Here is an 11,683-nt window from a genome sequence, read left to right on the forward strand (position 1 = left end):
CTTTCTTTCATGCAGTCTCTTGTGAATGAGAATCAGCCAGTTAAATCTTTCAAATAAAGGATATGTAACCAAGGCCCATCTCAGTTTCCACATATTGTTAGGCAACTTGTTCACTGGAGAACAAGCTCATGAAGCATCATGCTCCCCATCTCAGCCTAATAATGACAAATACGTTTAACACTGACAGAATCAATGGGGCTGAGTCATTTTGTGCAAGTGGGAGAGACTATACGGCTGAAGTACTGGACCTCAAGTGGGGAGATTGAATCTTAATCAGAAAAGAAGTCTAGATATTTATTGGTATATATTTGTAATTTCCTTCCTTGTTTGATGTGTATCAAATAAAAATAGGAAAATAATGTAATTGAGCAATCTATGCCAATTTGTTGGCTTTTTGGTGAAAAAAGAGAAAAACAAAACCTATCTCCATATGATATTCTTGCATACTGTGGAGTGTTTTAGTCCCCCATAGTGATGAAATGAATAATTTAAACAGGCAGCTCTGATACCACAGCCTGTTTAAAGGTTCTCATTTCCTTTAATGCCGTAGAATACTTTTAGCTTGGTTAGTATGAAACTGTGACAGCTGAGATCTCCAAAAGATTTGGCACAACTCAGCTCTTGTAGCAGGACCATGGTATGCTTTGTCCTTGCTACGTACATCTCTAGCCTTAGTATATAGTCCAGATCTGAACACTAGCAACTAAATCACAAATTGTGAAGCATTGCAATGACAATGGTGTAATAAAGGGTGAAATGCACAAGATAAAATGTTAAAATGTGTTGCTCTGAGATGACCAGTGTAAAGCTTACTCAAATGCTATTTTCATAGTGGAAGGTGAATAGGGAATGAATTTCCATATGCTCAGTATGATTTCTAATGAATTATTTCCTGCGTTACAGTCAGGAACATTTTTTAGCACAATTCTCTGATTAGGGAAGGTTTGAGGAGGGAGTTTCTTATGCTGAGTTCCTACTGGTAGTGACTACATAGTGGAGTGGGAGGGAAGCTCCCATCAGTTTAAAAAAAAAAAAAAAAGGGCTTCTTCCTCTGAGGGAGAGTAGAACTGGTCATAGCCATGCTCAGTCATAGAAAATGCATAATTTTAGACAATATGTTAAAAATCCTTTATCTCTTTTTATGGTTAATGTGGGAGTATTAACTATCTTATACTGTTAACAGTGAGTGTGTTACTTGGCCAAGAAATTGAAAGCTGGACTAATATTCTTATTATGGACTTCCCCATTGTTCCAGCGAATATTGTGCTACCTTGGTAATCTTCAGTCATTTTCTTTCAGTTGTTTGCCACTTGATCTAGTTAAGAGTCAATATAGTGATCAGCTCATGAGAAAATCCAGTGCTCATCAGCTGTGAATAATGCCTATCAGTTGTAATAGTCTAATGAATGTCTGTCTCAGGTTTGTGGTGTTTCCATGAACTGCTGTAGACTAGAGTTCCCTTGTACTGCAGTTTTCTCTCTTTTCTTTTGGTATTTGATTTCTGGTCCTTTCTCTGGAGGCCTTCATAGCCTTAGCAACAAAGGAAAAACTTGTTAAATTTCTACATATGTAAATTCAACCAATTTTGTCAAATGCCCATTGCTCATTCTTATTTTTCTTTGCTTTTTTTTTTTTTTGGTAAGGAAAAATGTCAGTCTTCCTTTCCTATTTAATAGCATTACTGCAGTGTTACTGAGTTCTGTGTCCAACTAATAAGTGTTCTTCAGAATAATGCATTTTGTTCCTACACATGCATTTCTTCAGCACTTTGCCACTCAAGGTTACCTGATTATTAGAACCGATCCAACATGAGTTGGCTTGGGCTTGGCTTAAACTTCTTGCATTGATGAAATATTGAGGATGTGACTCTTAGAAATGCTAAGACTTTTCCATGCTGATTTATCAAAATACAGCAGTTGAAGAACTTTTTAATAACTTTTACTTGCAGATTTTTAATTTATTTTTTTTTTTATCAAATAGGTATCCATTAGGGGGCTCTCGAGGTTTAAGATGATCAGCCTTGATGCCAATGGCTTTGGAGCTTTACTTCCTAACCCTTTTTTCTTTTTGTTTTACAGAAAAGGTCACGGATCGCCTACAGTGATGAGGTGCGGAATGAGCTCCTAGGGGATGACGGGAATTCCTCAGAGAACCAGGTAGGATGCTAATCAAGAAGCCCTAGTGGGTGGCTGGAGGGTGAAGGAGGTCACTGGCACACTGGGCTTCTCAAGCTGCTCCTTAACAGCATTAGCAACAACTCATGTGGAAGTGATACTGTTTAATGCAAAGCTGGGGTCTTAATCAACTTCAAAATGTTTCTTGGAGATCTTACATTTAACCCTTTAACTTGTGATCACTGTCTGCTATCTTAAAAAAAATCTTTTCTTCTCTTTTCTTTATTATTTAGTACTTAAGAAATAACTTGAAACGCGCTGTTTGCCGACAAAGCCAAGGTCTTCACCTCAAACACATGTAAAAGGAATAAAAAAGTACATAATGCTGCTTTGATAATAATGCAGTATAATTAAATCAACACTGGCAGGCAAAACAAATGAAAGTGCACTCTCAGAATTAGGCTGTACCCCACTCAGTTTCCTTGTGTGATTCCTTCCCTAAACAGATTTTCTCTTCTTGTACCAAAAACACAAGTTGTACTAATGAAAGCATGCTTTCATGATGTATGTTGTACTAGAATGCAGAGTGCTATCCAACTCTTTAATGAAGGAAAGCTCGATAATTCTAAGGCTTTTTAAAAATCTTGTAGACATATTGTTGTTCTGGACACTGCAGTGAGGATCCTACTAGACTGCTGAAAATTCTAAAGGGAACATTATATTCAGGGGGCTTTTACCCACATGTTAATATTTCTTTTGGTGCTGAAACTTCTTTGACAATCTTTTCGTAAATGCTGAATTTCCCTTTTTCTCTTTAGAAAGTCAGTTCAGCTGTAAATCCAAGTTGTAGATTTTGAGAAGTTTGCTGAAAGTTTTCATAAATATCAGATTTTCCCTTCTGAAGATAAAGAATTTAAATCATTTTGGTACTGCTACTGAAGCTTGTTTGAATGTTTACTTGATAAATTCAGCATTAAATAAGGAAACAGAATCACATTACAAAATGTTTAGTATTTTCTACCCCCAGTATAAGTTCACTATGGGTAGAAAAAACCTAAGTCTTGGAGGCTTATACCAATAAAATGAATTTTAAGACACAGACCCCATTAAACACTAATATTATGCAGTGTTTTAAGTGTGCTGTGTAAATTTTTATCTCTGATAGACTGTAATACATATGTAAGTGAAATTATGCATGGTATACAGTTTATCTGTAGACTTCAGTGTATAGCAGCTGTAGTATCTATGTGTGGAGTTAAAAGTAAAAGATATTAATCTTCAAATTTAGATATTATAGCAAGGGAGGGTGTCCACAATTTTAATAAAAGGAAGAGGGTTTTTTTTTTTTATCCCTAAATAATATATTTGCAGAAAGGACAACTTCAGGGAGAAGAATTTCCCAGGCTGTGTGTCATGGAAGTAAACTCAGTCCTGTAAAAGTGTTAAGATTCTTGTTTTGTTTCTTTAAGGTGCTGCTATGTTTATGTTTCTAGAAAACATAAGTGAATTCAAACATAAAAGGACAAATGTGATGCTTATAACAAAGTGTCTTATATTTGGGATGAAATAAAATATTTTCACTTTTTAAGGAATGGTTAAATAACGGGTTCACTTGCACTTTTTGCAAGTTGTGATCTCTTTTGAAAACCTGATGGAAGACACATGGTCACATTAAGGAACCAAATGATACTTCCATGCATTTGTCAACATGATTGTTTTTCTTTCAAATGACTGTTTCTTAAATGGAACACATTTAAGGGGAGGTAGCAATTCGGGGGTGGGGAGGGGGAAACAGAAGGGTTTTCTAGTCTTTTCAGTAAATAAAGTCCTTTTTTATAACCTAACTTGAAACTTTAACCATTATCTTTGAAAGTTCTGAATTTCTTTGTTTTCTTTCTTGAAGTGTGCTACAAAATATCAACGTACTGGAGACACCCATCTTTCTTTTAAAAATGTAAAAGCCAATATTTAAAAAGAAATTTGTTTATGGTTGATTACTGGAATGGCACAATATATGAGATATCATGATTCATGTTTGTATTTGTTTTATGCTTTTAGTTAAATCAACAAGCATTTAGTGTACAAGCTTCAGTCTTTTGTTGAGTTTATTTGGATAGAGCTGCACATCCTGATAAAGTGCAAGGTTTGGGTATATACCATACAATTAACATGATAACATATTTGACTCAGTAACTCCAGATCTACCCCACATTTGCTCCTATGCATTATTACATTAATACAAAACTTGGACTAGGTGAAGAAAGTATGATCAAGTATACTTTGCAGGCATATAAAATGTTTGAAGATGTTTCAGACTGACCCTCACACTACTGTTTTTCACACTACTTCTCTTTTTTTTTTTACTTTTGTACTTTTTTGTCTCTTACTTCTCAGTCAGTTTTGGTTAGGTTAAATTAGTTAAACCAAAAAATGATGATTTTTCTTTCCCAGTTTGGTCACCAAACTTTAAAAGAGGAGAGGGGATGAGAAGAGGGATTCCTCTGATAATGGAGTTCTCAATAACAAAAACAGTTGCCAGCTCAGAATTGCTCCTACAGCAATCTTGAGATATTGGTAAAATTTGCCAATAGAAATGCTGAATATCTGGTTAGAGTTGGACACTACCCAAGGGAAATACAGTTATGAGCAGTACATTTAAGGTATGGTCTTTGTCATCGTGATGAATGTTTGCATAATGTTTTTGGTGCAGGGAGGAGACAAAAGGAACTTAATGTATATTGGCTAGTGTGAATATATCAAGTTTCTAGAAATAAATGGGGCAGTGCAGGAAAAATAAACAATTTGAATTTTTGCTTTGTTCAACTTCTGTTTTTTTTAGTTGAGTTTCGAAGGTGGAGTTACAGCAAAACACAGCCAACTTGAAAGCTGTACTGAACAGGGTAGAATACGTAGTTATGAGTTTCCAGTTGTTCTCCCTAGAAGAAAGATTTAAGTACAAGAAAAGAGTGAAGAATTACCACATGATGATTGGACTTTTCTCTTCTTTTTCATGTTCCCCTACATGTCTTCCATGTGTAGATGACAGTTTAGAATATGGTTGCCTTATCATGATTATATCAATAGTTAACTGACTTTATTAGATAACGCATACAGAAACTTCTTATAAGAGGTTGTGAAAATCATACAATTTTGCTAATCAAAACTTCATTTAAAGTAAATGCGTTGTTGTTTAATAAGCGATACAAACCTCTTAATTCTTTTAGTGTTTAATGAAGTCATTGCTTAGTGTACGTTAATTCCCTCTGAAATATATCTGGTGGATGTGGTCAGGTGAGGCACATGCAGAGGTGCAGAATCAGGAGACATCCCTTCTCCCATCAAAAACAAACAAAAAGAACAACGCCAAAAACCCATGTGAATCAGCTTGTTACTTATTTTCTAGAAGTGGTCTTAAATGGGCTCTATTACTTTGCTGGCCAGAATGACAAATAAGACTTCAATGATCATCAAATCCCGTGAAAGTTGTTGAGCTTTTCAGTGCAGTGATACGCTACTTAAAGTTGTGGCTTCACTTCAATAATCACAGAGCTGGTTTTATGCGGTGATTTCTATGTGTTTTACTAAGTGTGCATTGGGTTAAATCAGAAATCCCTCTCTACCAAAATAGTGTCAGGTACCCTGTTACCAACTTTCTTGAAATATTTTACTGTTCCTTTCTCTTCCACAACTATGTTAATTAATGTGCTTAAGTAAATTCACATTAGGTTAAATTATGTGTCCATATGCACATACACTGCATATGTGATTTGTGGCGAACAAATATTTTGTGGCTACTTAATTTCTGACTACAAAGTTCTGATAATATTAGATTTGGGCTTGCTGTGCATAAAGTGTGTCAAACTTCAGCTACAGACCAGGGGGTGAAGTTGGTCAATTTAATTCCCCAAGATCTAAAGAAGGTCGGTATCATTTCATATAGCCCTGGCAGAGCAGATCATTACCAGACACAAATCTGTTCGTTACATGCCGAGGGTTTATAGCAAAATAAATAGACTGTCATCATAAGTTCAGAAAATTGTGTGTTCGACCCACGATAATGTGTAAAGGGCGTTTAATAGAGTTCAGCATTTATTCGTTATCTATATGCGGACAGAGACGGCAGTAGCGTTATCAGCTTTTTAAAAAAAAAAATTCGGTAGTTTTCTGCATCACGTGGTGTGCCTCACAGACACACGGGCACACACACGCACATACACACACATACACACAATCTCGCTCGCTCTCTGCGGCGCAGTTTTGATTTTAGTCACAGCAGAAGGCTTAGCCACAAGAGATTCCACTGGTTCAAACCAGCGTAAACCAGATTTTTTTTTAGCCTACAAAGGAACAGATTACCTCTTGTATCGAATTCTGTATTGAAAAAAAAAATCTTTGTTTCAAAAATATGCTGATTATCATAACCTAAAATGGTGGCTGCACACAGCTTAGTGCAGTTTACAGTTGAGCGGCAAGCACGATAAAAATACCAGAAAATGTTTAAAAATAGAAAAGTAAAGGTAACGCATTTTCATCAAATGCATTGTTAAATGGGGGAAAAATACATCTTTTGTTAATTTGAATGAATATCTTTCAGCCAATGTAAAAAAAATAAAATAAAAAAAGAAGGAAAGAAAGAAAAAGAAAACCTTCTCCCATTACTTAGCTTAGCTGCAAATCCTATGCAGAGCTTAAATTCAGCCATGCAGCACAAACAAGATAGAACATTTTTGTTTGGGACCTATTGAAAAAACAAATGTGCAGCATTTTCAAACCCTCACTGATTATAGCAGGGTGGCATGCCCAAATGGACTCTATTGCGGGAGAGTAGTTTTAAACTTTGGCCCTTTAAGTATCATAGCCAACTGAAGAATGGTGGCCTCAGAAAGAAAAGATAGCTATGCGATCAACTCCCAGATCGTCTCTTTCTAAAGAGCCTTAATGTTTGCCTTTTTGGGGAAAAAAGGGGGGGAAGAACTGGAGAAAGAGACCAATTTATGATAGGCCAAGCATTTGAATTTAAGAACCAGTTTGGTGGACAGTGCTGTTTTCTTTATACCAAATTCTAGCAAAGTTCCTTTAGCTGGGCGCTGAGGAGCTGTCTCAGCTCGACTTGGTGCAGTAGTAGCCCTCCCAATTACACGTAGTTAGAGGTTTTTTGTCCATTTTGGGGTGAGGCGGGTGTTTGGTTCAGGCGAGCCATATGAAACAATAGAGAATCGTGGAAATGCTTTTGTTTCCTCCCGGCTGGAGAGACTTCATAAGTAGTAAACATTCTCAGCTTACACACGTGTTGAAAATTAGGGTTATGAAACTGTAGGTGAAGTATCTGCATAAAATGAGATAATGATGTAGCTGTTATAATTTCGAATTCAACTGGAATCGGTGAGAGAACTGTAATTTTTTCATAAAGAGCCACTCTTACGCAGACATTTGTTGTGAGTAATTGTACTTTTTGTTCCAGTACAAATAATATATCTCTGTAAATGGAGAGGATGTTACAACATAGCTTGATATTCACACTGGTTTTTATTTAGTTTAATAGGAAACCTGTCAGAGCAATATTATTAGTAGAATTAGACTGCATTGATTTACAAGCATAAATTGATAAACATGAATGTCTATAGTGTATAAGTATACACACATACACTGTGTGTGTATTCATACACTGTATAGTGGTCTAGGATTAAGAGCCTGCAATGGGTCTTTTCTGCGGGAAATCTGTTTCATCTTGTTCCCCGTTCCTTTGTCTATTATTAAATATGCTGTGCAATAAAAACATAATTCTGAGTCATTTAACTAAGCTGCTTTTTTTTAACCTGAAAAAGTGTTTCCATTTGAGGTTCAATAATAAAAATAGATAATATAGTCAGATTCAAACTAAGGTATATAAAAATTGGAGTACTAGTGACATGCTATAAAGATGCAGTCATCTATTAATAAGTTAGATCTGCTAGTAAAATAAGAAATCAGTTGTCACAACTAAAATATACAGAAAACATTCTGAAAACTTGTATATACAAAACCACTTCAGCTGTACAATCTTCGAGGAGAGGAATAGTAAACTTGTTTTTTTTCTTTATAATATAGACTTCTATGAAGTCATTCCCCTTTATTTCATGATGGTGTCTTAGATGTGGTTTAAAAGAGAATTTCACACTATTCTCTTTGTTTAATGTGACAGTGTGAGAAAGTGATCTTTATTCGTTCAAAAAACTCTGCATGTAGTCTATGTTTAGGTTCTTTTAATGTGTTTGTCTGTGATTTTTAAATGCTAAACATGTAAACAGATAAATTGTCAATGTTAATTCTGTATCCTGTCACACAACTGATCTTTCTTTCCTGCCATTTCTTTCCTTTTTATCTTTTTTGTGCGTTCATGTTGCAGTTGATAAAATTACGTGAAGAGGTGAGTACTTTCTTGCTTTTTGTTGTCTAGCTTTCCCTTTAAAGCTGAGTTTCTAAATCTGAAGTAGATCTTTTTGTTCATTGTTGCAGGGAAATCTACACAAAGCAAAAATATTGATTACATTGCTTTAAAATATTCACTGTTGTGCCTCTTTTTTCCTAATAATTGTATACTTACATAGGAATCTCTAGATCAAACCATAGAAATTAACATTCTTTGATAGCAGATTTTTTAAAGGCACTAGAAAAAGAAGAGGAAAAAAAAGGAAAACCTATTATTTGATCTTTGTTAGAATAGCATGATCAAATCAGGTACAGTAATAATCTTGTTTGCATCACAAAAATCTTTGATAGAATAAATACATTTGTACACTGGTATTGAAAGTGAAAGCATTGCTTTGGTTAAAACCTGTGCTGAAACACTGTAAGAATTACACAGTATTTTGTAATGTTTGGTGTGAGGTACTGAAGCAGCTTGTGTATTACAGTGGATATTGTATACCCACTGAAAATACAGTACAGGTAGACCTACGCACGCATATCAATATTTATTATTTATTTGTGCATGCTGTAGATCTGTAGGTGTAACACTAGAGATCAGTATTCCAGAACACCTTTCTTCCAGTTATAAAATGACTCATAAATATTTAGAGGGAGAAGTCTGTTTTAATGGTCAGTTCCTCAAATGTTTCAGTATATTTTCTGAAATTAATATCCTCTGTTATTGCTGTAGCAAAACAGGTATCTGAACTGTTTTTTTGTTGTTGTTGTTGTTGTTTTTTTTTAATTTATTGTTTCCTGATAGCTGCCAAAACCAAGGTTTCAATAAAGTCAGGATTACTTATGGGTCAGATTTTTGAAGGATTTCATATGGGGAGTTTGAACCAGTGAAGTATTTGAATAAATATATTTAGAAGCACGACTATTTTAACATCACATATTTGTCTGGTATCATCTTTTTGAAACAGTAATGAATTCTGAGCTCTGGAGAAAAGGATTTGTAAGTTTTAGAAATGGGGATGACAAAGAATTGTAAAGTAACCAGATTAAGGGCAATTACAGGGAATTCTTAGAAACAGTAAGATATTTGTGATATAAAGATTCTTTCAGCAGTTCCCTGAATGCTTTATTTTTCCTTCTTCTTGTGGAGCTGATATTAATATGTTAAAGCTACAGTGTAAAACAGCAGAAAAAAAATAAAATAAACATGTAACCACATGAAAGCCCTCCCACCACTGCTGAGTTCCCCTCCCCAATAGTCCCAGTATTTAAACAGATGACAATATTGTTGCAAGGGTTTGTACAGCCTGATTTCCGAGATTACTTTCAGAAGAACAAGACTCATTTGTCCAACCCTTTAACAACACCTGCACGTCTGCTTCTGTGCTTTTGTAAAATAATATACTAGGATCATTTTTGCTTGCAAACAGTGATTATAGTTTTATAAACGTACAGATTCCTAATTTGTAAATTATTCTGAAAATTTAATCAGATATGAAGAACAAAGCTGCTACTTAACTACTCTTCTTTTTGAAATAGCTGTGCAGGCAAACAAGAAAATTCAGAATGTTACTGCACAGGGCTTGGATTTGGGAGCTATACTGAACTCAGGCATACATTTAGGAGCTTATAATTACTCTGTCATTTTTTGACGTTGCTTCTAGTATTTTCTTTTTTTCCTTGTTAGCATCAGAAGTTACTTTCTCTGTATATTGGAAGAGCAGCAGCAAAGCAATCTAAATAAATGGATTTATCATTTTATCTAGATCAAAACTGAACAGGTAGAGAAAAATAATTTAGAAAACTATTGTTAGCGTTCTGTTCTCTTCTACTTAAAGACCCACTATGTGTTGGATAGGCTGTAATTGCAATGGTGTTTTTACACTGAGTGCAAAATGCACATTCAAACTTAAATGAAGGCTAGTGTGGTGACTCAGGCATAATTCTTAACTCATCGCATAGTGAAACATCAAGGCATCCCCAATTATAGTTCTCCTAAGGAGGTATGAACAGATCTTAAAAGAAATTGTGGTTTGCCATACTGTTTGTTAATAAAACCTACGCTTCCTCTCATTACCGGGCTCTATTCTGGCACACACACCGTACACGGGATTGCATGGAGGCTGTGCCGCTCTGTCTTTTGAGCTCCTGAGATCTCAGTTTGAATCCAGCCCACATGGAATGACAAAATCTCTAGTGATAGCATGCCACTTTGCAAAACTTCCTTATATAACTCCAGATAGAAGCTGTTTCTGAAGCTGCAAGACGCACTGAATCACCTCACTACCCACCTCTCTGGGAGCACGGGATACTGTGGGAGAAGGAGTTTGGGGAGGGGTGGGGAGCAGTTGAAAGCATCAGCTGCTACTGCAGGGCACACATTTCCTGACCAAAGGGCTGTGTGCCTCCAAAGCCAAACCATGTAAATAACACCATCATTTGTAATAAAAACTAGGTTTCATTATAGTATGGTTTTGGTGGAAAGGGTCTGAAATCAGGTAAGAAACTGCTCTGAGTTAATGTTAGCACTGAGTTCGCCGTGCTTTAGTATTCTAATTGCTCACAGTAGGACTGAACTGATCTGTGGGCTTACGACTTACTTTTGAGATGAATTGTGGCTTATATAGTATATAAAAAAATATACAACTACATGATAATTCTTTTTATTGGGTAGCTCTTCTGCACTGCAATGTGAAATCTGATTGTTTCCCCCCTCTTCCATAGCATAGCAGTCTAGCCTTTTAATTTTTAGTATACCACTACAGCACTATGCATCTGTTCTGCAATTATAATATTCTGGTCCTTGTGCCCACTCTGTCTCTGTCTCTTTTTTTTTTTTTTTTTTTTTTGTTAAATCTCCTGTGTTACTTTTAGGATTGTTATCCTCTAAACTCCTTTGCTCCCCCCCCCCCCCCCCCAGCATCTCTCCCACTTCTTCTTCTCTTTCTTGAGAGATACTGTGTAATAGTGTTAGGATTCTGATTTATTTTTTTTCCACAAAATTTAGAGAATTTAACACTAATAGTTCTTTATTTTTTTTTTTTTTGGGGGGGTGGGGGGTGGCCATATTTGGAGAAAGACACTGAAGGCTTACATGTGCTTTTTTTTTTTTTGCCTAATGAGCAATGGAGAGGAACCAGAAGATGTTATGAGAAGGTGCCTTT

The 11,683-nt window shown here is 35.6% G+C and overlaps 1 protein-coding gene across 6 annotated transcripts in view; it reads left to right on the top strand.

Moving 5' to 3' along the window:
* VTI1A (vesicle transport through interaction with t-SNAREs 1A) overlaps window positions 1-11,683 on the top strand; it is a 280,750-nt gene that overhangs the window by 51,818 nt on the left and 217,249 nt on the right. For 3 of the 6 annotated variants that reach the window (XM_027460600.3, XM_021268815.4, XM_021268814.4), the window contains exons 4-5: window positions 2,079-2,156; window positions 8,500-8,520. In XM_027460600.3, the coding sequence (XP_027316401.1) occupies window positions 2,079-2,156; window positions 8,500-8,520 (99 nt within the window). The remainder of the gene's footprint in view (window positions 1-2,078; window positions 2,157-8,499; window positions 8,521-11,683) is intronic. The other 3 variants (XM_027460601.3, XM_005014454.6, XM_005014453.5) reach the window with 1 other exon arrangement.

This window comes from Anas platyrhynchos, chromosome 6 (genome assembly GCF_047663525.1).
Source record: "Anas platyrhynchos isolate ZD024472 breed Pekin duck chromosome 6, IASCAAS_PekinDuck_T2T, whole genome shotgun sequence".
NCBI classification, from domain to species: Eukaryota; Metazoa; Chordata; class Aves; order Anseriformes; family Anatidae; genus Anas; species Anas platyrhynchos.